Raw genomic sequence first — 27,191 nt, 5'->3', positions numbered from 1 at the left:
TTTTAATGTCTTTCCTACCTTTCTGGGCCATCAAAGTGTTAATTAAATAGCTGTCAATGTAGCCCCCGAGCCATAGGATTTCATCAAAAATATCTTAATTTGTGTTCCGAAGATGAACAAAGAACTTACAGATTTGGAACAACATGAAGGTGAGTAATTAATCACAGAATTTTCATTTTTGGGTGAACTAATGCTTTAATCCTTCCAGTTCAAAACATATCATCACTTCAAAGAAGAAATGCAATCTGCGTTTTTGTGAGACATAGACATCTCTGTTGGTTTATCAAGCGGTAACAAAATCAACCTTTGTAGTGGCAAAAAGAATGGGACTCATGCACTAACAAATTACAACATCAGATGTCGTTTAGGACATTCCATATTTTATTCAGCTGTATGTGTGTTCTGCATGATCTTACTCTTTTTCCTAATCAAATTTTGTTAGATTTTAAAGGGATAGTTCACTTTGAAATAAATGTTTGATATGTTTTAGCTTACCTCAAGGGCATCCAAGATGTAGGTGTCTTTGTGTCCACAGTATTTTCAATTTTGATATTTTTAGGTCAAACCGTTCTTGTCTGTCAGTCATATAATGCAGTCCTATGGGGTCCACCTCAAAGAGCATGCACAGAGAAGTCTAAATTAAACATGATTTAATGACTCGTAAATGTAAGTACACATTGATGGCCTAAGACACCAAACGAGCGGTTTGTGTGAGAAAACGAACAGTATTTATATCGTTTTTACTTCTTGTAAACACAGCCACGTCCAAGTGATCTGACGGCGCCGGCGGTTCGGTCTTTTCCGGAAAGCACCGGAAGTGATCTCTCGCGCGTGTACGTCACTCATACAATTGTTTTATTTTTTTGGAATTGTTTTCTTTTACGACGGTTTAAACATCCCGAATAAGCGCAAATTAGTACCCTTTTAATTAGCCGTCTTACCTTCAATCTCTGCTCTGTGTAAACAATGAGTGACGTACACGCGCGAGGTTTCACTTCCGGCGCTTTCCATAAAAGACCGAACCGCCGGCGCCGTCAGATCACTTGGACCTGGCTGTGTTTGCAAGAGGTAAAAACAATATAAATACTGTTCGTTTTCTCACACAAACCGCTCGTTTCGTGTCCATCGTGGCCATCAATGAGTACTTACATTTACGAGTCATGTGCATGTCTGTGCATGCTCTTTGAGGTGGACCCCATAGGACTGCATTATATGACCGACAGACAAGAACGATTTGACCTAAAAAAATCAAAATTGAAAATACTGTGGACACAAAGACACCTACATCTTGGATGCCCTTGAGGTAAGCTAAAACATATCAAAAATTTATTTCAAAGTGAACTATCCCTTTAATGACTTCACAGATTGTCATGATTAGCCAGATTTTCTTTTTGCCCTGTATTGAGAGCTTTAATCGGATTGCATGGGAATATTCGGACCTGGTCCGTCAAAGCTATCACACATTCTCTCTTATTTAGAGAACTGTTGCAACTATTATCAATTTGTAGCATCTAAGGTTGTCATTTCTGCATTAGGATTTTAAAACCCTCAAGTTTATTCAAGAATTATCCCTAGATTATTTATTATTTTTACAATAATGTAAGTAGTGAGAGTCCCTATAGTCTATATAAAGAGATTTATCTCTTTTCGATTTACATGTACCTGAAATATTTTTGAATAAATCAGCAACTAATCAAATCGTGAGATGTACAGTATATCATTATACTCAGCCCATAGTTTGATAGAATCAAACAAAATCATCACACAAACGGATTCTTACTCAACTTAAATTATTAGTTGGTCCACATCTTCTTCCAGGTGTGTTGATCATCTCGCATGGACATGACATCCCATCATCAGGGTGACTTTGCAAGCCGTTGCTTGCATGGATGAACACTTTCTTGTCGTTTCTTCTTATATTGTCCAGTGATTTTTAAATAAAGTGTTTTGTTTAAACACTTTACAACCTGGATGTTTTAGAAAACCATGAATCTTGTCAACATATGTCGCTATATTTCGTAAGGGCATCAAGAATCGTGGTGTTCCGCCCAGTAGGCCAACTGATTAATGCTGGACCTCACCCTATTTTTATACATGTTTATTTAAAGTTATGATGTCGACATAGTTGAAAACTATATGCCCTTGAAGAAAGCGGACACTCCTTGTCCTTATCTGTCCTTATAACTGTTTTTATACAGCAATAATTTTTCCACATTATTAACTGTTTTTGACTCTGTTTTTGGCTCTATTCACTAAGTAAACATCTTCCCTTCCACAGTCGAGTGTGTCTGTGTATTTGCGAACACCTGCGCAGCTGATTGACCTGAGTTCAGTATTACTCAACCCGTTGCCAAACTGCACCCACATACACGAAACCCGCGTTCCTCAACATCACAGCCCGCTCAGTGAAAGTGGAGAGGTCTGCGCTCTCCTAGGGTGTGTTCACACAGAGCAGGTTTTTCAGGTCTCCAGTGGACATTGAAAAGACGCGCCCGTGGCTTCGTTACTCCATTCATTCCTCTGAAGGATAGCGGGAGCGCGACGATGGCAGCGGTCACGCAACAGATGTCGAGCCTTCCCAGCGGACTCCGGATCTGCACCACCGCACCGGACATCCTCTACCTGCCCGAACTGGTGCGTGAACGGAACATTTAATGCTTTTTTTTTTTTATCCAGTTATTGTAAAATAGCATATCAGATGAATATGGGTAAATATTAAAATAATCTTTCAGAATATTTCTATCATTTTGTTAGCTAGGCTATTTATTTTTATATTTGACCTATTTATTTTTATGCTTATTTTTAAAGAAGCATTTTTTACTATTTTAACATTTGAGTGAAGGTAAGAGTAAAGCGAAACGTGTAAAAAAAATGCAATAGAAATAGGCCTACATATTTTTTAGGGCTTCAGTTAATTTAGTTTGTGGGGTAAAAATGTCTATATTTAGGCTATAGCCTACAGTTCCAGGTCAAATTTGATATGTTAAACTAAAGTAGCCTATTGGTGGTTCCACTTATTTATATTAAATAGGAGATAACGGTTGGAGAAGGGAAGTTCACATAAAAATTATTTTACGATTATTACATTTTAATTATTAGAATTTTATTCTATTCTATTTCTATAATTATTTTTTATTTGTATATATGTTTTACTACAAACTGTAATTGACTGCGGGTTTCTGGTGACATGAGGTCTCAGCCCAGCACCTCCACAACTGCAGCATTTGACACCGAGGTTAATGAGGGACACACAATAGGCTACACTTACGGAACCCATACACCTGAATTAACCTGTAACGATGGATCAGAGAATGGTGTTTAAAAAAGGGGCGTTTGTTTTGTGGTTGTGGTTCTTGTCTGAGGCTGAAGGGCATGAATGTGAGTTTAGGTCATGTAGGCCTATCAGATTCTAGCTCAAATGAAAGGCGAGATGAGTCTGTCTGTTTGGAGGATATGTGCAAGAGACAGAGATAACAGAGACGGTGAGTTTGCGTGCTTTTTCATATTTTCTTTGTGTTGAGTCTCTGTTACAGTTTACCACATTTTAGATATGGTAAACATAAATACGTGGACCAATGATGCACAGTCAGCCTGTCACTGTCAGACAACATAATGTAGGATAGCCTAATTATTATTTTATTTAGAGATTAAAAAATACCAAATAGTCTACATAATAAAATGCGTGGACATGAAATGATGATTTAAGCGCGGGGCAATAAATGAGAATACATTTAAGAGGAGCTGTCTGGCTTTAAGCCGAACATCACGTGAATAAACAGGAAAACAGAGGTGGACAGTAACAAAGTAGCCTACATTTACTTACTGTAGGCTACACTTTTTGAGTAGCTATCTGTAGCTACTTTACTTGAACTCGTATTATTTTTTCTGGAAACTTTTTACTTTAACTTCGAAGTTTCAAACTACATTTGAAAGACACATATCGCCACTTTTTACTCCACTACATTTCTGTCAATGTCCTTGAGTAAAAAGTAACGTCAGTCAGGGGCTGATTTTGGTTGCAGGGGTTGCATTTTGGTTGTAAATGAAAGTCGGGTTGACGTCAGAACCGATTTTCATTTTCAACCACAATGCAACGTCTGTCCAATGTTGGAGATTAACGTAAATTACGTTAATCTCCGTTGGATTCTGACATTCTGACGTTGGATTCTGACATCTTTCTGATTTTCCTTTTCAACGTTGGGTTTGGTCTTCTAAAATGCGAATTTTGTCATTGTTTTGGAGTACACTAGCTTATAGATGACAGTAAGGCTAACATATTCATACTAGCAAAAAAACTTTAAATAGGGCATTTGAGCCGATGGAACAGCCATTTGGGTGTCCGAAACCATTGTGGACGTTATTGAGAGCACTTATTCAATCTCACATTCAATCCCACTGGAACTGTGTTTTAGAAATACATTTGATATTGATATGAGGGTAGGTAGGCAGGCATATTCAGAGGCACTAGGTACTATGGCAAGCCGTTTTAGCTGAAATTGTTCCCATGCAGCGTTACTCGTCGTAATTGCATTTTTACTAGTAAGAAATCAATTAGAGAGCTCTACAATTCAATTCTTAACATAATTAAGATTAGAGAGCTCTCTAATTCAATTATTACTAGTTTGAATTACAATTACAGAGCTCTCTAATTCAATTCTTACTAACAATTCCAATTAGACAGCTTTACAAATTAATTTGTACTAGTCATATGTCTCCATTGACGTCCATTCATTTTTAATTACGGAGCTCTACAATTGAATTGTTACTAGTAAGAATTCCAATTAGAGAGCTCTCTAATTCAGTTGTTAGGCCTACTAGTAAGAATGCAATTGCAGAGCTCTTTAATTCAATTACAGAGCTCTGCAATTATACATATCTTTAAGTCTTTTTTTTGCTAGTAAAAATTCAATTAGAGAGCTCTGTAATTGCATTCTTACTAGTAACAATTCAATTGTAGAGCTCCGTAATTAAAAATGAATGGAAGTCAATGGAGACATATGACTAGTAAAAATTAATTTGTAGAGCTCTCTAATTGGAATTGTTACTAGTAAAAATATAATTAGAGAGCTCTGCAATTGTAGTTCTTACTAGTAATAACTGCTACTAGTAAGAATTGAATTGTAGAGCTCTCTAATTGAATTCTTACTAGTAAAAATGCAATTACGACGAGTATCACTAGGTACAATTTAAGCTAAAACAGCTTGCCATACTGTAGGCTATTACATACAACAATGCAACAATAATAAAACAATGCATTGACATTTACTTTTTTTTTTACTTAAGTACTTTTAAAAACGAGTACTTCTGTACTTTTACTTAAGTAAAAATCAGCCTTTACAACTTTTACTTGTAACGGAGTAATATTTGACCAGTAGTGTACTTTCACTTAAGTAAGGTTGTGTATTTTGTCCACCTCTGAAAACAGGTCTCAACGTCTCATTGCATCAGATTGAATGTCTGAGAAAATGTTAACAGCAATACGTACAGACGGCGATATGGACCTTAATAGTAGGCTCAATTCTTGCGCCACTCCTGTTCAACCTGTATATGCTCCCAATGAGCCAAATAATGAGAAAGAACAAAATTGCTTACCATGCAGACGACACACAGCTCTAGCCCTATAGCCTAACGACTACAGCCCCATTGACTACCTGTGCCAATGCATTGATGAAGTAAACAGTTGGATGTGCCAAAACTTTCTTCAGTTAAACAAAGACAAAACTGAAGTCACTGCGTTTGGAAACAAAGATGAAGTTCTCAAGGTGAATGCATACCTTGACGCTAGGGGTCTAACAACTAAAAATCAAGTCAGGAATCTTGGTGTGTCTCTAGAGTCAGACCTTAGTTTCAGTAGTCATGTCAAAGCAATAACTAAATCAGCATACTATCAACTGTAAAATATTGCAAGAATTAGATGCTTTGTTCCAGTCAAGACTTAGAGAGACTTGTGCATGCTTTTATCACCAGCAGGGTGGATTATTGTAATGGACTCCTCACTGGCCTTCCCAAAAAGACCATAAGACAGTTGCAGCTCATACAGAACGCTGCTGCCAGGATTCTGAGCAGGACCAGAAAATATGAACATATCACACCAGTCCTCGGGTCTTTACACTTGCTCCCAGTTACATTTAGGATTGATTTTAAAGTATTATTACTGGTATATAAATCATTCAATGGGTTAGGACCTCAATATATTGTAGATATGCTCACTGAATATAAACCTAATGATCACTCAGATCATTAGGATTACTGATGGAGACACACCCTCAGCTCCACTGACTATGGCTGCGTCCGAAAACTGGTAAATGCTGCCTTCAGAGGACGCATTCCAAGGTCGTGAGGCACGTCTGATTCATGGTCCGAATGCAATGTTTGTTTCACTTCCTGTTTCCTGAGATACCTTCATTTTGATTGATTTTTGAAGGCAGCATAGATCTATCCTTCGCTGCCTTTGATATCCCACAATCCTGTGCTTTCCATTCTGTGACAGTTGAGCTTTAAAAATAAAGATGGCGTCTGAATGTTGTGGCTGTCTTCATTTTGTGTGTAAATGTAAATTTTTGATCAACGTTTTCCACTTACGATGTAATTTCAAGTGAGAAATTACTATTGTAGTCATAAAGCTTGCTCTATTTTGCTGTATATCATTAAACCGTTACGCTGCCTCAGAAGTCTGTCCGAAGAGGTACCTTCGTGCGCAAACGCAAAAGCCTATGTGAGACTAGACAGTCTTTTACAGACTTTGTTTTACAGTCTATTCTAGAGACTCTCTGGGTTTGTGTTGTGTATAGACAAGTTATGTGGAGTGAGTTTATCATTAATGTGTGTTAATAAGAATAAGTGTGTTAAACGGCTAATCTAAATCAAAGGTCTAGTCTGGTTGGTTGCACTATGGGCATGCGCAAATTACTATACTGAATTTGCATGTGTGTGTGTTTGTCATACAGGTGTTTGGAGGGTTAGTATGGATCCTGGTGGCATCCACATATGTGACTCCGAATAACCCTCTGGGATGGGTGATGTTTGTATCAGTCTTCTGCTTTGTGATGACCTTCCTCTGGCTCGTCATCTTCGCATGTGGAGGGCACAAAAACAGCAGCGCCTGGGCTACGGCGGTGAGCAGAGAACAGATTATAGTGCGAGTTTGTGGGTGTGTGTATGTGTGTCATTTGGGCCTCTAGGACATTTTTATTGTGGTGTCCAGAGGGGGGCCTTAAAAATATACACATACCTACACAGTTACACAATAAAACATACACTGAAAAAAAAAGTGGTAATCTGCAATCATTTCAAGGATCTATTTCTATATCTAACCCACAAAAATGACTTATAATATATTACAATATATAATTGTATTAATAGTAGACTTTTTATTTAAACCGAAACAATTTTATTTTGGCGAACTGGCTTTGATGATGTATTCTGTGTGCAGGATTTTATTTATCACCTTATTGCTGTTACGTTCTATCTGAGCGCCTCAGTGAGCCTGGCTTATGTGACCATCAACATGAAATTTGCAGCAGCAGTCTCTCCCTATAATAAGTACTATCAAACCGACATTGCAGCTGTGGTAAGCACAAAATACACACACTTTGTTATATGTTGATGTATGTTGACGGTGAATAGTTTTTTTTTTTTTCATGCTCATTTCCCCCATTTTCATATAACGGGGGCAATAATGTTTTTTTTTTTTTTTATCAATCAGTCACAATGCAGACTGCACACAGATATGAAATGGTTAGATTTGAACACATTTACAATGCAGAACAAAACTTTACTAAAAATGATTTAATGTTTAAAAATACCGGTATACCTGAATTGCATACTGAAGAAACAACTGAAGCAAACTGACTTTAGGGGGAACAGTTTATGTGCTCTATATAGAGCTATAAGGCCATCTAGTGGCAAGAGTCATAAAATAATTGTAAAAAAAAAATCAGCAGAGACACCCAGTGTGAGACTTTTTGACAAGTCTCTTTGACAAGTTGTTATAAAAATTTTTTGCATAGTAAATTAACATAGTAAATAGTAAAATCTCCAAAAAAAAAGCATTAAAAAATAGAACAAATATCAAATTAAGTGATATAAGTGTTATAATAAGTGATATATATATATATATATAAAATAAAAAGAAAATCGGGCTTCGGGTCATTTTGACCCACGAGGGAAGGTTACAGGTAAGGGAGGAGAGGATGAGGGAACACTAATCATTTATAAACACCGTTAAAGGTGATCTTTAGCAAATCCAAAAATTAATGTTAATTTTTAAAATGATTTTTAAAGCCGTTTAAATGTTTGACTGAATTTTTCCCCTCTCTCCTTCAGGTGTTCTCTTATATTGCCACATTGCTTTACTTCATCCACTGCATCCTTTCTGCTTTGCGGTGGAAATCCTTCTAATCAAAGAATCTGATCAAAAGGAAATCATTATGACATAAATTGAAAAACATTGTAAAACTACTGGGGGCCGAGAGAGATGAATCTCAGGGGTCAGTCCTGACTCGGCACCCTCTACTCAAAAACCACAGCAATCATGATGGAATAATCCCATTTACACTTTTCATAGATTATTCTGACCTTATTGCTTCTGTAATGATGATGCTTTCTTATATTTGGTAGAAGGGAAACTTTTTAAAATGGTATCTGTACTAGTATGATGACTCCCTGTGTAGATGCAGATGAAGAAACAACATGAGGGTTTTTTTGTATACTTCTTGTATCTTTGTAACAGATAAATACATTTTTGTATATTTAGCTACTACACACTATGAACAACATAATATTTTAATAAAAGAATATGAACTAGACATAATTCCCAGTGTAATTAATTCCTGAGGCTGATAATGTTTGGCCTGTAAATATGACTATATAAATAATGCATTTTGATACAGGCACATTAAGTCAGTCACACGGTCTTAATATTTTCTTATGTTGAATGCATTTTGTAAAGTGTAATTTATTTAGTTTTTTTTTTAAAAAGCTTGCATGATGTGAGACCAGCTTTTGAGAGTAACATTCAAGTGTCTAAACTTTCTAGTAATGTAGGGAAAGTCCCACATCCAGCTGGTAAGCTTTTTATACAAGAGAAACAAAAGCTGACATGTAAAGGGGTTTTAATGTAGATTTATTGGTGCATTTACAGTTTTTAGCCATGTGTAGGTAAGTGAGAACAAAGTCTGCATTCACTTCCACGCTCCTCGTTCATGTGTATGGACACATCAACACATTTCTGGGGCTACTTCTGGACTTTTACTGTTTGGTGAAATGGTAGTTTAGCAGCATGGTTCCAATCCAAGCACATGTGACATGCCCCAACACTCTTCCCAGCAAACGGTTGTCAGTTCGGTACTAGAGAGTCGGCCTGCAGTGCGTTTTAGCTGGACATCCCTGTTCAGATCACCAGATGGTCCTTTTAACCCCTGCCCACACTGATCTCTTAACACCCTGTGCTGCCTTCACATCAGCCCAGTGCAGACGTGGGTTAGGCACATCGTCCTCGGCTTCAGGTTCCTTACGGGCGCCGAGCTGCGGTCGCGCCACCACGATGGGCAGAGGGCCCTGTTCGGCCCTGAACTCCACCACATTCAGCTGCTTTTTATCAGATAGATTCTGATGAGTCTCCTGTAGAGGGACAGAGTGTCCTTAGTTTCCTGTGATCATGCATACTTAAGGTCCTAGTGAACAATGGATTAGTCTGTACTAGTGATCTCTCTCTCTCTTGGCACAATTCCCACTTCTTCTGGGATCCAATGAGAGAGGACTCGGGATTGCAGTGATGACCGGAATTAAATGGATTTCGCCTGAACTCTTTCCGTTACTTTAAAAAAGGGTTATCAAACAGCACAAATGCTGCAGGTGAACATCATTTGAGTAAAAACAACAACAACTGGATCACTGGAGAGAAAGTATACTAGCCCTTTTTTGCTTTGCTTGCACATTTGAAGTAGCATTTCAGATTACACAATAAATCATCCACAATAAAATCTTGTTGTGACAGCTTACACACTATGAAATACATGACTGGCGCCACCACGTGTTCCTGGAACAACATTCCCATCAACCATCAATCTGATTTTAGTGTGAGAGTAAAGAATGGAGTAGGGGCTTAAACAACATTGTTAATGACCCATAATATCTTTATGACTTTAGGTAATTAATAGTTGGGTTAGGGGTAGGTTTATCACGATGCCAAAATTTCATTAGTCAATATTTACATATACCAGTTAAATCTCAGTAATCTTGATAATACTAGATACTTATTTAAACCAGTTAAATATTATCATCAAAATTACAACAATGGCAAGTATTTTTCAACAAGTAAACATTGCTATATTTTAAGCAAATAGTCAGTAAATAGTCTACCAAAAATGTTGATGCAGGGACACACCATACTTGGCAAAATCATGGTCACTATATTAAACAATCCACTGAGATGTGTACAAAGCCTGATCTTATAGGTTATGGTACTGTTAATATCTCTCACCTGATTGGCCAGGCCATGGAAGAGAGCCCTGGTGATGTTGAGGAGGTTGACCGAACCGTCTACTTTTGCGTACATATCCTCTATCCCAATCAGTTTACAGAGAGTGATCACTGCCCGATGACAATGCAGACCATAACCTGATAGAGAGAAAACAATAGCGGGAGAAGGTAAAGATCTTTTACATGCTTTTATTTAGTTAGTTTTTTACTTTTGAAAAGAAAATTTAGTCAAGAGTTTGTCAATACTGTCATGTTCATTAATATCAGGTAATTTTATTGAGACTTAAATGGCACAATTTAATCAACAAAAATAACATTTAAAGATAGAGTTCACCCAAAATGAACATTCTGTCATCATTTACTCATCCTCATGTCGCTCTATGCCTTTCGTTCTTTTGTGGAGCATAATAGAAGATCTTTTTAATAATGTGGGTAACAAAACAGTTTCAGGTTCTATTGACATCCGTTGTTTTTTCGTCCATACAGTGGAAGTCAACAGTAACCGAAACTGTTTGATTACCAACATTCTTCAAAAAAAAAATTCAAAAGGAAAAAAATTGTCAAACAGGTTTGGAATGACCTGATGGTAGAATTAAATTTTTTGGGAGTACTATCCCTTTAACTAAGACCATTATATGTGGTTAGGTAGTACATTAGAGACCATGTGCATTATTAATACCTTGCTATTTTTTATCTTGACATTTTCATTAAAATTGTTTATCATCACATTGCATATCTAGTTTCATCTTGAAATCAAAAAATCCTTAGTCAATTGACATTTTCATGGGTGAGATTAACACTGGAGGAGAGAAAGTAAAAGAACAGACATCCAGAGTAAGTGTGATCCCACGGCTGTGTTCAAGAACAATATTAAACACACATTACAAGACAGTCTACAGATGGGAAAGGTGGCAGATCAGGTTCCCTGCGAGTTCCAGGTCCAATCATAACAGTTCCCGCCAGGTTTCATTTCTTAAGTGTCAGAGGTAAGACGTGGACTTTCACATCAGAGCTGAACTCAGAACTCCATTTCAAATACGAACATCATAATTTCAGCTCTGATGTCTGAAATCATTAAATCCATTGTGGCTCAGACTAGACATGAAGGGAAATCTGATACATTTGCTTGACAGTTTGAAATGACATTTTTGCACCATTAACATGCAGTACTGACTGACATCACAAGTGATGCACACAGTCCACAAAATCAGAGATCGTTCCCCTCAAAATCTGATCCAAAGTGGGCACAGTAGCATCCTACTAGATCTTCATAGCAAGTAAAAGAGTCCTATTTAATCTACAGAAACATGAAACAAAGTTTTGGACTTGGAAATGTGATGTATGTATGTGGAAACAGATTCTCTTACATGAAAAGAATCATACTGCAAAAGATACAGGATGAGCTCTAACATACTGGGCACAAAGCTCTGTTTTTATGCAAACTGAATGATTGTGTTTGAGTTACCTTTGTTCTGTTTCTTCATTCTGAGTGTGGTCCTTTTAAACGTTGACTCCATGTCATGATATACTGCACATAAGGATGAAAAGATAAACAGTGACAACACATAGAAAGAGGATTCATATGACAAACTCAGTCATATGACACTTTGTCGCTCGAGTATAAACCTCTGTTAAAAAGTTTAGTTTTTTATGCTTTTGAAAAGTCTTATGCTCACCAAATTTGATTTAAAAAATACAGTAAAAACAGTAACATTGTTCAGAAATCATTCTAATATGCTGATTTGGTGCTTAACAAACATTTATTATTATTAATGCTGAAAAAAAGTTTTCGTGATATTTTTGTGATAAATAAAATTTCAGGATCTCAAAAGAACAGCATTTATTTGAAATAAAAATATAAATAAATGCATTGTAATTTTAGTAAATTACATAGAAAATAGAACTATTTCGAAAATAGTTTTCTTTTTTAAATGAGGTAACCATTTTTTGCGTTAATGTACAACTGATAAAAAAAACTAAATAAAAAAACAGTAAAAATTGAATATTAATGGCATTGCTTAATTTCATTTTGCCAGAAAAATCAATGTGAAAGTGTTATGAATTCAATATAAATCACCAACCCCCCAAAAAGAGTCTCTCAAAATACAAACATTAAAACATGGAAGCTACATATGTAAATGATTAATGCTGCGACAGTAGCATCCTTACTAGAATCGTCTTAAACTGCACATATACAGGAGTGATTTACAATGTCTGTTTGTTATATGATAGACAGTGACGCACGTGTGTAACACTAGCACGCGCACACAGAGTAGAGTGTGACTCACTGGTATGGTTGTTGTATCTCTCGATGTAGTAGAGATAATGCATGGCTCGGTTCTTTGCCTGTGAAACAAAGCAGCGTATTTAATGTTAAGATGATTTCACTGTAACCTGATTTGGTAACTCTAACACTGAAATGCTGAAGGTTCAAATCTGTTAAGTGTGCCATGGGAACTGAGGAGTTTTTGAGCTCACAGCCCAGTTCTGTCATTATTGTGCGCTTGAGCAAGTCATTTAACCTCAGGTTGTTTGAGAGGAGAATTGTGCCTGCAATGAGTGTCCGTTATGTGACTTTGGGTGGGCGTGAAATAATGTATGCATGTGACTTGTGGCTTACTTTTCTAAGTGCGGTGTTCTTGTCTGCTGCTTTTCCCAGTGCAAACCCTGCAGAGAACAAAACAGCTCATCGAGACTGATTATGGCCATTGTATTTTTCCCAGCCTCATATTAAACTACTGCATTGTTCCATATACTCCAGACTTAAGTGCAAAAGTGCATATTTTCAAAACCGACTAGTCAGTGAGTTGTCTGAACAACTAGTTGAGGCTACTTTAACAAAGAACACCTGCTGTGAACACACAAGGCTTTCTCACTTTATGAAGGACAGAAATTGCAGGGTGTAAATATTTATTGATAATATTATAACAATAGTTTATATTATTAATTAATAGTAAAGGACCTTTCCAAGTTCAAGCTTGCTATATAGACTAGCAGTAACAGAAAAAAACAATATGCAAAATACATAGTAAAAACAGATTATAAGCCATTTACTGTGTGATATAAATAATATTAATAATAACAATAATTATTATTAATAACATTTATTTAATAATAATAATAATAATGTTTTATTTATAAATTATTATTATATTATTAATCTTATATTTTGTTTATAATTTTTATGATATGGATTGCTGTGTTATTTTTTTATGAGTGAATTTATTGCTAAAAATGCGGAAACCAACAACAACAAATGTATACAGGACCTGAATCTAGATTAAGAAATTCAGCCTAGAGAATCATCATTAAAGGTGCACGTGTCCGGATTTACCTGCGACTCCATTTCCATTGCCCACAGCGACCAAAGCACTGATGGATCTCTTCCTGCTCTCTTTGGCTGTGACATTAAACACACTCTTCACCTGTCAATCAAATAACAAACATCACATATGATGGCCAATAGCTGCAGGGGCTCGATTTCAGTTAAGTGTACTTCCTTAAAGCAACCAGCAGGAGGCAGTACAAACCTATTGGAAAAGGCTAATATGCTCCATTCAAACATCTCAAATACTGCAAGTCAAGTCACCTTCCTTTATATAGTGCTTTTAACAATATGGACTGTTTCAAAGCAGCTTTACAGTGATAATAGGAAATTAAAGTAACAGAGATTGTTTTGGCTTTACAGCAGCTCTATAATAAAAGTTATTGTCCAGCTAAAGTTAGTTTTGATTGATTCACTTCCGTTGCAAAGATCATCAGTTATTAACTTAGGGGCCGCTAACATGACACCGTTCTAACAGAAAACCCTTAATGCGTTCCGGCCGCTCATCCGCACAACACCAGTGCCTGGTGGCTCGAGAACGCAAACCTTGAAATTTTTTTTTTTTTTATTATTATTATTTGCAGTCGTTGTCTCACACACACACTCTAGGCTGTAGATGTGTGAGTAATTGTATAGTATAAAGTAATACAGAATAAAAGCATTCTTGCTCCCGCTCCTTACTGAAATCGGTTATGTAAGGTTTGCTGTAGGAGTATTATTGATATGATGAGATCTTTGTGCTAAAAGAAAAAGCCACCCACTGGCAAGAACTAAACATGTTCAGAGGAAGTTATAGGGTGGATTTAAGACCGTTTAAAAAACTCAAACACAAAAGTTGTATAGCTGATTATGTCCTAAACCAGCAGTCAGCAATCTTTTGAAGTGCCATATCTGGTTTCATTATTATATGTGTCGATACATACTCGTCATATTCAGCAAGAAAACTTTGCTTTAAAACCTTAGTTGCAGTAGTCTCCTCTTTTTAATTATAAAGTATTATTCTGACAGCAAAAGAACTAGGCTACATCAAGTAGTACATCAACCCACTAGGCCAGTTTACATGGTTTATCCACACTGCATGGTTCATTTGGATTATTTGGCTTTCATACAGTTCATAATTAAATAGACAAGGTTGTGTGAGGATAAGGATTACTACAAGAGGTAGTTCCGCATGCAAACACAAGGGAGTTTAACATCTATATAGTAAACAGCTAAATAAAAAAAACAGTATTAATCTCTCTTGTGCCAATGGTTAAAGGTCCCCTGACATGAAATTATCTCTTTCTGAGGTTTTTTAACATTAATATGAGTTCCCCTAGCCTGTATATGGTCCCCCAGTGGCTAGAAATTTCAATCGGTGTAAACCGAGCTTTGGCTATCTTTCTCTGCCTTTGAGAAAATGAAAGCTCAGAAGGGCTGATCTTGAATCTCCTCCTTATGATGTCATAAGGAGGAAAGGTTACCTCCCCTTTCTCTGCTTTGCCCGCCCAGAGAATTTGGCTCGCCCATGAGAAAATGAGCTAGGAAGTACGAACGCGCGAGCGCGATTTGAGTTTTTCCTAGAGAAATAGCTTTGAGATTTGAGTTTTTCCTCGAGAGATATCATGGCTTGCAAACGAGCGAAGCATGGCAGTTGATCAGTGTTCGGATGTACAAATGAACACAACAGTATTTTTTAGTTCCTTCATCCGAGCCTCTGAAGAAACAATGGGTTAATTTTATTTTCTCTGGAAATGCGCCGACACAACTTCTCAAAGTTTTGTATGGTCCAAACATTTCACAGACAATTTCTGATGTGTAGCCTAATTGTTCAAGTTCAGACAGGTAATCTTTCTCTCAAAATCATCCAATACTGTTTATGCATCAGTAAGTCAAGCCAGTGACTAAAAGATCAACTTCACATCGTTTCTTTTAGTAGGATGAAAATAATCTTATTTAAATTGTGAACAAATTATGTACAGAAAGCAATCAAAGAACAATCTTTCTACACAGCGCAAGTTTATCTGGACAACTCGTTATGAAATCAATGACGCACGTTACACTGCACAACAAAGCTCTTACTGTACATCATCGTGTTTGCATTGGTGAAAGCATTAGAGAGAGTGCAGAAACTGCGTTGCAATGATAAGATCTTTATCTCGCGATCAACAGACTGTCATCTGCTTGCTCAAAGCTCATCACGGCAACATTTTATGTGATGGGAATAGATCTAAATACTTAAACTTCTCACGATTCGTTCATCTCGATAGCTATAATAGTAAAAACGTGTAATAGCTGTAGTAAAAGTATTCAAGAGAGTTTCACATGTAATACGTAGCTATTTCATATGCAAGCATGTCAGCCAATCACAGCAGTGGCCGGTTACACTGAATCCCACAGCAGACACGCCCCTTCAAACAGAGCGTTCAAATCAGAGGCTAAAATCAGGCTAGGAAAAATGCCTTTTATTTCTAAATTAAAGACTATTTTTGATCTAAAAAAAACATACTAACATTATAAGGGCAACCCAGGAAAAATTATAAAACAATAAAATAACCCCATGTCATGGGACCTTTAAAAAATGTTGTGCCAATGGTTACCAATTTTCAGCCAATGGTGGCACACATGCATAAGATTGCCAAGGGTGGTCCTAAATCTTCAGTATCATTCAATTTCACATGTTCAGCTGTTTTTCCTGTTTATCAGTGATTCTTCTTAACCCTTTTGGTCACTTTTTGAAATCCAACTTCTTACAATTAAAACCTACACTTTGGGATCTCATTACAAGTGCATAACTGAAAGAATACAACACTGTTCAAAAGCTTAGGGCTTAAGATCATACTGACCCCAAATGATCCATGGACACTGTTAAGATTAACTAATTTTACAACTTAGTCAGTATTTTTACCTCAATACAAGCCAGTAAAAGGTATATCGATAAATGGGTTATTTCTAGAATCCAAGCATGTAAACTATCACCCACAACCCCATCTGCATCTCTGGTACTCCCAGGTTGAGAACCACTGCATTTGTGCATCCAATGAAATACATGTGACTACTTCATTATCTCACACTTACTTAGATCGCTAGATATTATAATTGGTGACACTCTCTCTAAGATCCACTGTAGTCATTTGCTCGGTTTCTAGATCACCGAGGTCTCAGTAATGGCAAACCGTGCTATTCAAATGGAAGCACTAAACAAAAATGATGATATGGGACAAAAAGAAGAACAATGTTTACTTAAAAAGAGAGGGAGAGATGGGTGGGGGAGACTCCCACCTGCATTTGGTCAGTGTGATGCTGAAACACATACCATCTGTTCAGACTGCTTAGACAAACACATACACACCACCTTCAGTAAAAGCAAAACATTGAAGGAAAACCCGAACACAAACAGTTCCAAATAATGACAGAGGTTTGTATAGACACATAACTGTACACATCTGCTTATTAGCTGTACTTGGTCTAGGTCATGTTATTATGCAATCACTGCAACCGTTGTCCTAACCCGCAATTATAATTTTAATGAAATGCAACCACTCCATCTCTGTATGCTGCTCAGGGATAAATTTTTTTTTTTTTTGAGTGTGCTTATCTTTGCTAATCATCCATTATAAATTAAATGTACTACATCCTCACAACAAAGATATGTCAGACACTCTCTCTAAGCAAACCAAGATTATATAATCTAGCTCTTCTCAAATCCCATTTGTAATTAGAAATAGTTTCCAATTGTTTCCTATATTGTTGCAAATTTGGGTGTCACATTGCTCATTTTGTATCTTCTAATACATGCTAAAGAGAGCTGTCGTGGAAATGTTAAACTATATATATTAAACTAACCAGGTTAGACTAACATCTAACCTTATTTAGCATCTAACATTTGAACAGAATGTACTGTACGAAACCAATGGAAAACTTTGACTTTGAGTGTGTGCGTGTGTGTGTATAAATAACAAATATGGGAAATGAAACAATCTAGGTTTGAAACCTTGTGATTATGAAGTAATGAAGAACCAATGAAATTGTAGAGAAATGATATAATTCATCATGTAATTTTCGCCCATACTCCTTTTCTATAGAAACTGTTTTATTTGTATTTACGGTGGGATTCTCAATGGGATTTGTCTGAGATCCACCGGCCATGCTTATTGCTTCTTTTCGGGAGATTCTCTGAGAACTGCTCAAGACTCCCGGCTGTGATAAAGAACATTTAAAGGACAATTACTCAAGTCTGTCTGTCATTTAAGCTGCGCAGAAAAATAACAAGTAAGTTAGAATTATCGTCTCAGCAGTAGTCGTCTGGAGACACGCTGGAGTATAGGATTTAGATTCGGCAGTAGTCGTCTGGAGACACGCTGGAGTAAAGGATTTAGACTCGGCAGTAGTCGTCTGGAGACATGTCGGAGTATAGTTAAGAACAAAAAGCTGTAGTTGTCTGGAGACACGCTGAAGGGTTATCGTAGCTAAAGTCAAAATATATAGACGCGCTAGCGTATAAGTTATGCTAGTATAGTTAGTTTTAGGGAAACAAATCTAAAATAGTTAGGTTTGAGAGGAGAAAATCCATTACAGAGCATAGCACAATGTAAACCACATTGGTGAGAAATTGTCTGTTTGTGTAATGAAATGATGCATGTATGGAACTGGGCATATTGTGTAAAGTATGTCTAGAAAGTAATCTTGACCAGTGTAAAATATGTAGACAATGCAACCTTGGCTACAGCGTAAAGAAGTGTTTCAATCAGTGGGTCAACCCAAAAGTGGGTTTTGAGTGGCTCATGGAGTGTAGTCAAAGAAACAACAAATGTTTTTTTTTTCTGCAAGACTTATATTTTGAAAGAAGTGAAAGAAGTGAAAGCATGAAAGCTGTTGCCTCTTCTTAAAGGTGCTCTATGTAACTTTTAGCGGCCTCTAGTGGTGATGTTTCAGATTGCAACCAAATTTTACAAGAGCGCTCGTGCTCGAACTCATAGACAATACCGTCTATTACGCAAATATCTCGGCGAATACTAGACGGATTCGGCGAGCACCGAGCTCGTTGGGACCATCTAGTCGAGCTGAAAAGAACCATATAAGTTCCATAGTTTTTGGTGGTGTTTTCGCAGAGATATTAGCAGAAAACCATCGGGCGCGCTGCAAAATTGCGGACGCCAGTGACGTCACGATCTCAGAAGAAAATCGCTCGTATCTCTGGAACGCAAAGACCCAGATAGCTCAAATTCGGGGGAGGAGGTCCCAGGGGAACCCTTGCCTGAACGCTGGAGTGGCGGGCCTCGGGGATGCCCCCTACCGGATCGCCGTTCGCTGGGACCCCCGTTTTCGAACGGCTATAACTCGGGGAGCCGGGCGAGTTGGACCTCGGGGGTGGGCTCGTTCGAAGACCCCGTCCAGCACTACGAACGATTAGAGTCTTGGGAATATTGATCAAAGATTGACTGAGATATAAGCCGAAAAACGTGCGCCTTTAACCGGATGTAACTCCCTGACCGTCTACAATAGACTGTATATAAGGAGAGAGGCTCGGGAGCGCGCATCTATGTCACATCCGTTGGATTTCGCGGTAAATCCGACCCAGAGACTTCACATAGAAATAGGAATACTGGCCTTCAGAGGTAATAGCAAAACTCGACAAGTGGATAATTTTAATGTGTGATTACAACCCCTTCACACACAGGCAATAAAAAAAGGATTCATTTTAGTAGAAAAGTTACATAGAGCACCTTTAAAAGACTTTGCTCTTCTGTCAGACAGAACACACTTTTCCATTCCACTGCGCTAGTTTTACAGTGTATTTTTCTATGTAAACCTGCTAGAAGGACATCGGTTTTTGACCGATGCGCTAGAGTCTTTATTATGTTTTTATTATTATTTTAGAGTTATTATGGACAGTGTCATTATTCATTATAGGTGTAAAAACTGGTAGAAAGTGGTCAGCAAAGAAATCTGTAGTAGAGGCAAAGGGTGCCCTTCAAATTGGGGATATCGTGGGACAGGTACAGCATGGAAGAGGGGGTTTTGGGCTCAGTTTAGCTCCTCCTAAATGGCACAAGGCAGGCCCAGCTCAAAGGAGGAAGCTGGTAGTCAACGAGGTGCGTAAGCAGGAGGAGAGGATGAGGTGTATAAAGGCCATTTCCCAGGCCAAGCAGGGAGAGTGGATGAGATGGGAGAGTGTGGAACAACGTAAGATGGGCTGGCAAGACCTTTGGTCAATGGAAGAGAGTATGATCAGTTTCCTTATTAGGTCAACATATGATGTTCTCCCATCACCGCAGAACCTAAACCTCTGGGTAGGAGAGGATCCATCTTGTCCTTTGTGTTCATCACCTGCCACATTAAGGCACATTTTGACAGGATGTAAGGTGGCTCTTAGCCAAGGTCGGTTTACTTGGCGCCATGACCAAGTACTGCGATGTTTGGCTTTAGCATTAGAAGGCAAGCGTAACATGACCAATAAGTTGCCACCTGTTCTAGCAAAACATTACACGCAGAAGACAATATTCCTCCGCCCAGGCGAGCAACCACCAAGAAAAGGTGTTAACACCAATTCTCGCCCAGGACAACTGGAAGCTGCTAGGGACTGGAAGATGCTGGCTGATCTTGATCAACGGCTTATTTTTCCACCTGAGATTGCCACCACTAACCTACGACCAGATATTGTTTTGTGGTCTGGATCAGCACGCATTGTTCAACTGATAGAGTTAACAGTGCCATGGGAGGATGCGGTAGATGAGGCATTTGAGAGGAAGAAACTGCGGTATGCTCATCTGGCCACTGAAGCAGAACAGCGAGGATGGAGAGTCCAGGTTTATCCAGTGGAAGTGGGTTGCCGAGGTTTTGTGGCACACTCTACAACCCGGTTCCTCAGAGACATCGGATTCAGCGGCCAAGAGTTGCGTCACACAGTAAAGAACTTATCTGAAGCAGCAGAAAGGAGCATTAACTGGCTGTGGTTGAGACGGAAAGATTCTAGCTGGCTGTGTGCAGGCCGCCACGCTACGGTTTCGTAGAATTCTTGAAAACTTGAACAGTCTGTTGGTTTATTTGTATACGATCCTGTGGATATTGCGTGAATGACGGGTGGTTGGGCAGATATTGTGTTTTGCGGTAGGTGGTATGCCATACGGAACCGTTGTCCACTGAAAGTGCATATTAACGCACCAGTGGGGCTCGACAGCCTTAATCAAACGGGTTGGCGCGTATGGTCGGGTTGCGGAGAGATTGTGAGATTGTGGTTAGGTCTCAGCAGCAGGAGGGATGTAGAGGTCAGTAAGCTGGACTGAGTTGAGTGGGGGACGGAGGGGGGTGACTCTGGGACGCCAAAGTCACTGTCGAGCCCTCTTGAGGTGTCGTGGACTAGTCGACGAAACACTGAGGACGGAAGGTGCCCACTTGAAGACCCTAGAGATGTCCCCTACTCGGCTCAATCCAGACGGTTGTCGTGCTGGTCCTGTAGTTGCAGCCGTCGCATGTGCTGACGCGCCAAGTACACTGCAGCCGTTAACGCCGGACAGAAGGGGAGTCACACCACCATATGGAAAGAAGCGTAAATAGATGGAGAAGCATAGTTTACTGTAAAGCTACGTCTTAGTTTTGCTTATCTTGGCGAAAGCCGAGTACAAATCAGCATTAAGTTTAAACATCTACTCTCGTGTAATGGAAATCATTCTAACAATATTTTCTTAACTTGTATAGGGCCAGTTCACAATTAATGCTTTTTTTGCGGTTAAATTACGTGAATGCAACATTATAGTTACGTTGTCCATTAGAGAGTCATGAAATTATCAAAAAGTACCAATAAACTAGGATTTGCATGCAGGTATGATGTTTATTCTATTCATCAGGATCAGCGTCCATATGTTTTATTAACAGTTCTTGTTAGTATTGTGTATTTACAAAGACAACTGTAGTTTCCGTAACCTTCCCTCATGTTGTTCCAAACCTGTATGAGTTTTTTTTCTTCAATGGGTAGCCATTGACTCCCAAAGCATTTTTTTCCTACTATGGAAGTCAATGGCTACCATCAACTGTTTGATTACCAATATTCTTTAAAATATCTTCTTTTGTGTTCAACAGAAGAAAGAAACTCAAATTGCTATTTAATAGCTCATATAACTCATATAACTGCTATTTAATAGCCTTACCTTAAAACACTGTTTATTCATCAGTGTTAGTGATATTCTTACAATTTATGTGAATGTTAAAGGGGTCATATAATGGTACATGCACTTTTACAAGTTGATTGTACTGAAATGTGTGTTGGCAGTGTCTGTACACAACCATCATATAATGATAAAAATCCATCCAGTGTTTTAGTTTAAATCTCCTTATATGTTTTCCCCTGCCTCAAATTGAGCCGTTCGTTTTTGTGACGTCAATAAAACGGACGCCCCTCCCACGATTGTTGATTGACAGGAGTCAGCACAGGAGTTTCAACACAGACCCGCCCTCGCTCGTCCTGTCAATCATAGTCTGCGCGGATCGGCGCGGTCATTGTTGATATGCTGGAGCCAGGCCCGCATTAATGCACGGGCTTACTGGGGCTGAAGCCCCAGGGCCTATGAAGACAAGGGGCCTATCATAAGCCAAAAAAAATCACATTGTTTTGTAATTTGTCGAATTTTCTGTCAATCACTTGATATTCATGTTTTTGGCTGCTGATTGATCCAATTTACAAGTGACCCACGTGGGAAGCATGATATGACAGCCTATCAGAATGTAGAGAAACAGTTGCGTCATCTTATGCTAGTCACAGAGGCTGATGATAGCTATCAAAATGTTGAGGAAGAAAAAGTTTGAGAGTGGTGCTCATGAACAAAAAATATCGCAACAGAAAGAAAACAGTGAGAAGGAATTGTTAAAAAAGATTCCAAAGCTAACAGGATTTTTTAAACCTGCAAATGAAGGTGAGTCGAGCTCATTAAGCGGAGCACCGATCGATGAACAGTGGAGAGGACAAGCAAACAGGCGGACAGTGTTAATTTCGTTGACGAATAATTTGCGTAATTGTTTTCGTCAACCAAATTTTTTCACAGACGAAAACGAGACGATACGGTCCCGACCCGAAGCGTGCAGCCCTGGCCTGCACATAGCCTATAGACAGACAGACTGAATTGAGCTCTCTTTCGCATCTGAATGGACAAATACACACAACATTATGTCTAAATGTCCGTTTTAGAGAGTATTCACGTAAGCACAGTCGGTTATGTCTTTACAGAATGTACAGTTGTGAGAATATCGGATGTGCATCAGTGTAATTGGATCTGCGCACTCGGTCTTAAAGTGACAGTGCGTAATAAACCTAATGCCGTCTGTGCACTTAATATTAATCAAACAACAAAATAAAAAGAGAAAAGCATTCACTGCTCTTTAATAGCTTTAATATGGATTAATTATACTTAAATTATACAAATAAATATGTCCGCTTGAAAGAATAAAGAATGATGTATGTAAGTTAAAGACTGCATAATCATTAATTGAAGAAAAAAAAGACTGTTCTACTTTAGTGTTTTTATTTAATTTTAAGAAATGTTATGTCACCGTGCTAAATCTGTGTCTGTACAGTATTGCATGTTCAAACTTTAAAAATTATTCATATTAAGGTTAATAGATGTTTTCTACGGGAATATATAATGGGTTTGGAAATTGAGAAATTCTAAATTAATGCATTCGAATTTCACTAAACCCATTCGATTTTAGTCGACTAAATCTACTGTAAATTTAGTCGACTAAAATCTTATTGTATTTCGTCAACTAAAACTAGACTATTTACTGCTTTCCAGTATAGCCTGTGCTGTGGAGGTTTTACATTGCTGTTGTTGTGGATTTTTTTATGGAATACTGTTTTCGTTAGGCTATAGCTCCCCGAGAGAAACTTATTTCTGCTTTTGTTATATAGACAAACGTGATCATTAGACTTTTTTTTTTTATTGTGGGCCTACAAAACCTCTCAGCCCCAGGGCCTAACGGCAGGTTAATGCGGGCCTGGCTGGAGCACTGTCTATGAGCAGAATGGCGTCTAAGCGATTGTGGTGTTCTGTTCTTTGGTGCAATAACGAACACAGCAGTCATTTTAATGTTCCTAAATCCGAACCGCTGAAGACGCAGTGGCAGAGTTTGTTTTCGAAGGGAATATTCCCCACGATCAACGTCAATGCTCTCATGTTTGCGCGAATCATTTCTCAGTGGACTGCTTTATAAACGAGGATCAGTGTAAAGCTGGTTTTGCTGAGAAGCTGCACCTGAATAAAGGATCGGAACCTATTCGTCTTCCTGCTGAACCTTCAGAAGAACTAAAGTGAGTGTAACGTTTTATTAATCTTTATATTAATATTTATATAATCTTTGCAAATCGCCAGCTGCACGCTTCACGATGAATGCGTCGGTTTACACTCAGGGTACATTACGGCATGTTTTCTATGTACAACGTTCTCAATATAATTCATAATCCCACGTTTATAATGAACAACGCGTGGTTATTGTGTTATTGTGTTACAAACGGTGTATGCGCAGAACAGAGGGGCGGAGTCAGCAAAGCTCATTATCATTTAAAGTCATATACACTGAAACGGCATGCTGAAAACAGAGCTGTTTTCTTACAATACTAATGAGAATTTTTAATTAAAGTATATTACAAACTTTTAATTTAGACCCTAAAGAATCATATTAGCTTGTACAAAAATGGCATTATATGACCCCTTTAAGTAAAGTCGGACGGTACTTGTGTGTGAACCATTTTTTTAATAAATACATTTTCTTGGTTCAAAATCCTAAAAAACATGGCTTAATGACCATGGGAAAATGCGGGTCCCATGGCCAAACAAGTTATGAACCACAAGTGTAAAATATTCACAATACAAAATTGACTACAGTGTAAAGTAGGACTACATAATAAATTCCATATATCTACCAAAAATGAATAAAAGCCATATTGCAATGCATGTCTCAAATTGAAGTGTGACTGTGTTCTTTTACAGTACATCAGGTGTTCTCACTGTTGTAGAGTGTCTCAGTTCACAGTAAATGCTGCCCTACACAAACCCCATCTCTGCATGTTCTGAGTTTGGATCGCTTACAACCGCATTTGGGAATACAACATGCTCCAACCAAGTATTCTGCCTAAACAAGAGCTCTATGATTTAACATTTGAAAATAAAGAAGTGAAAACAGAAATAAATTAGTATTTTTATCTTACAGTTGTAAAATGTTACTTTACCGTTATATTACTTTTCTTTAAAAAAAAAAACATTTTACAGTGAGTAATATTTCTTATAGTAACATTTATTATATTGTTTAATGAATTAAAAAAGTACTTTATAACATTGTAATTAATTATATGTTTTCATAAATATAGTAACGAAAGTTAAAACGCATTGCATTATTTGCAGATTCCTTGGCCTTGCTACATCTAAAATTGGTTGTTTGTTAGGTTTTTTAATGCATTAGACAGTCAATTTTAAGGTGTAAAATGTATCTTAAGAGTAGTATGACAATAACAATGTAATTAACTTGACAATGTTAAGTGTGACTGTGAAATGGTGTGTAAGATGCGGTAAAGGGGAATGAGATGATGGACTGCATATGGGAGCCTAAAACTGTAAAATTCTTCCTCTTGCTTTAATTTATCTTCATAACCATTCTATCTTTTTATCACTATCCTTTAACTATCAGCCATTTCTCTTGCCCTCCTCTGTCTGTCTCGCTCTCTCAGTCTTGCCCATGTTTCATCCGCTCTAGAGCACTATGGCTCTCTTCCCTCTCTCTTGGCAGACATTGTGTGTCCTTGGGAGAGGTTCTTGGGTTTACAGGAAATATTTGGCTTAATTAATGTGGCTTTATAAGTACTTGGGCTCTTTCAGACTTTACTTGTGCCTTGTCTAGGACACCCAGGAGACTGCGAGATGGAAGAAAGGAAAAGCGCAGCACTTTAAATGCATGTCAGATAATGTCACCAAGCTTTTCAAAACCACTTCAAATTAATCTGCATCCACAGAGATGGAGGTCCTGGAGAACAGCAAAAACGCTTCATTTCTGTGCAAGCTCGCTTGTGTGCGTGTACTGGGTTCTCTCATAAGCTCTGGGGGTAATGTGAGGACAACATGCCACCATGTGCCCGGTCACATGCGATATGCTGTTCTCCAGACTCAGAGATAATGTGCTGGACACTGCAAAAGACTGAGGGGGTCTGACTCACAGTCTGTGGTGGTTCATTCTAGTCACTTTTGCCAGCGGCCCTAAAACGTCAATCAAAATGACTGTACGAGAGAGATGGGAAAAGACAGAGCAACAGAATAGTTCTGTTCTAAACCCCAGAGAGCTGCCTTTGTAGGCAGTATTTTAAGGCATCACAGCAACGTTCCTGACGTGAATTCCATTTCAAAAAGTAGGTAACTTAATTACGCAACCTCTAAAAACACATCCTTTTGGCAGCATTGCAAGCAACATTTATAGAGCAAGCAATCCTATAACGGTGACAAGCTCAGTGGAAAAAATGCAAGGTGGATTTGATTCAGTAATTATCGAATTAATTAATTTAACACCATGGAAGTACGTTTCCACCTTGCACAAAAAATGTAAAAGTTTGGGGTTCATTTTCTTTTTTGAAAGAAATTCTTTCATTTAGCCAGCATTAAACGCATTAAATTGATCAAAAAAGACACATAAATAGATTTATATTTCAAATAAATGCTGTTCTTTAGAACTTTCTATTCATCAAAGAATTCTGGAGAAAAAAATGCATCATTTTCCACAAAAATATTAATCAGCACAACGGTTTTCAATGTTGATAATAATAAGAAATGTTTCTTGAAGGCCAAATCAGCAAATTATAATGATTTTTGTAAGGATCATGAGACACTGAAGACTGGAGTAAGGAAGATTAAAATTCAGCTCTGCCAAAACAGGAATAAATTACATTTTAAAATATATTCAAATAGAAAACAGTTATTTTAAATTGTAATAATATTTCACAATATTACAGTTTTTACTGTATTTTGGATCAAATAAATACAGCCTTGGTAAGCAGAAGGGGACTGCTTTTAAAAACATTTTAAAAATCTTACTGATCCAAAACTTTTGAACGGCAGCATAAATATTTAACTTCATGACCCTAGCAACAAGCTGAAGTATCAAGGAATCCAAATTTGCTTTTACCAAGTAACAAAGAATTATATATAAGAACCAGTCATATTAGATAAAATAATGTAATGAATCATGTCACCTTTGCCATACACTTCTATAAAAACTGTTGTACTCTTTTGATCAGAGGGATTCTCTGTGATTGATATGAGATCCACTCGCTGTGATTAAAGCATATTCAAAGGCATTGTTTGGAGTTTGTTTGATTACTGCGGCATGGCCGACTAGACTATAGATCTTACTTCCATTCCCAAGTGACAGTGTT

General features: G+C 37.8%; 2 protein-coding genes across 2 annotated transcripts in view; one reads left to right on the top strand and one right to left on the bottom strand.

The window, feature by feature from the left end:
* The first annotated feature begins 2,446 nt into the window (after positions 1 to 2,446).
* Positions 2,447 to 8,812, top strand: malb (mal, T cell differentiation protein b). Its single transcript, XM_056235117.1, has 4 exons — positions 2,447 to 2,634; positions 6,948 to 7,115; positions 7,433 to 7,570; positions 8,326 to 8,812. Exons 1-4 carry the CDS (start codon positions 2,545 to 2,547, stop codon positions 8,398 to 8,400), a joined length of 471 nt encoding a protein of 156 aa, XP_056091092.1. The 5' UTR covers positions 2,447 to 2,544; the 3' UTR covers positions 8,401 to 8,812.
* Positions 8,813 to 9,107: 295 nt separating this feature from the next.
* mrps5 (mitochondrial ribosomal protein S5) overlaps positions 9,108 to 27,191 on the bottom strand; it is a 34,062-nt gene continuing 15,978 nt past the window's right edge. Inside the window, exons 6-11 of the mRNA XM_056235111.1 lie at positions 13,817 to 13,907; positions 13,103 to 13,149; positions 12,771 to 12,828; positions 11,948 to 12,010; positions 10,484 to 10,620; positions 9,108 to 9,621 (exon numbers count right to left, since the gene is read on the bottom strand). Coding sequence (XP_056091086.1) covers positions 9,397 to 9,621; positions 10,484 to 10,620; positions 11,948 to 12,010; positions 12,771 to 12,828; positions 13,103 to 13,149; positions 13,817 to 13,907 — 621 coding nt within the window. The 3' untranslated portion in view covers positions 9,108 to 9,396. The remainder of the gene's footprint in view (positions 9,622 to 10,483; positions 10,621 to 11,947; positions 12,011 to 12,770; positions 12,829 to 13,102; positions 13,150 to 13,816; positions 13,908 to 27,191) is intronic.

The sequence above is a fragment of the Rhinichthys klamathensis genome, unplaced genomic scaffold (assembly GCF_029890125.1).
Source record: "Rhinichthys klamathensis goyatoka isolate OS25496 unplaced genomic scaffold, OSU_Roscu_1.1 h1tg000412l_1, whole genome shotgun sequence".
In the NCBI taxonomy this organism is placed as follows: Eukaryota; Metazoa; Chordata; class Actinopteri; order Cypriniformes; family Leuciscidae; genus Rhinichthys; species Rhinichthys klamathensis.
The sequence above is the reverse complement of the archived record's forward strand: the minus strand, read 5'-3'. Positions and strand labels throughout refer to the sequence as shown.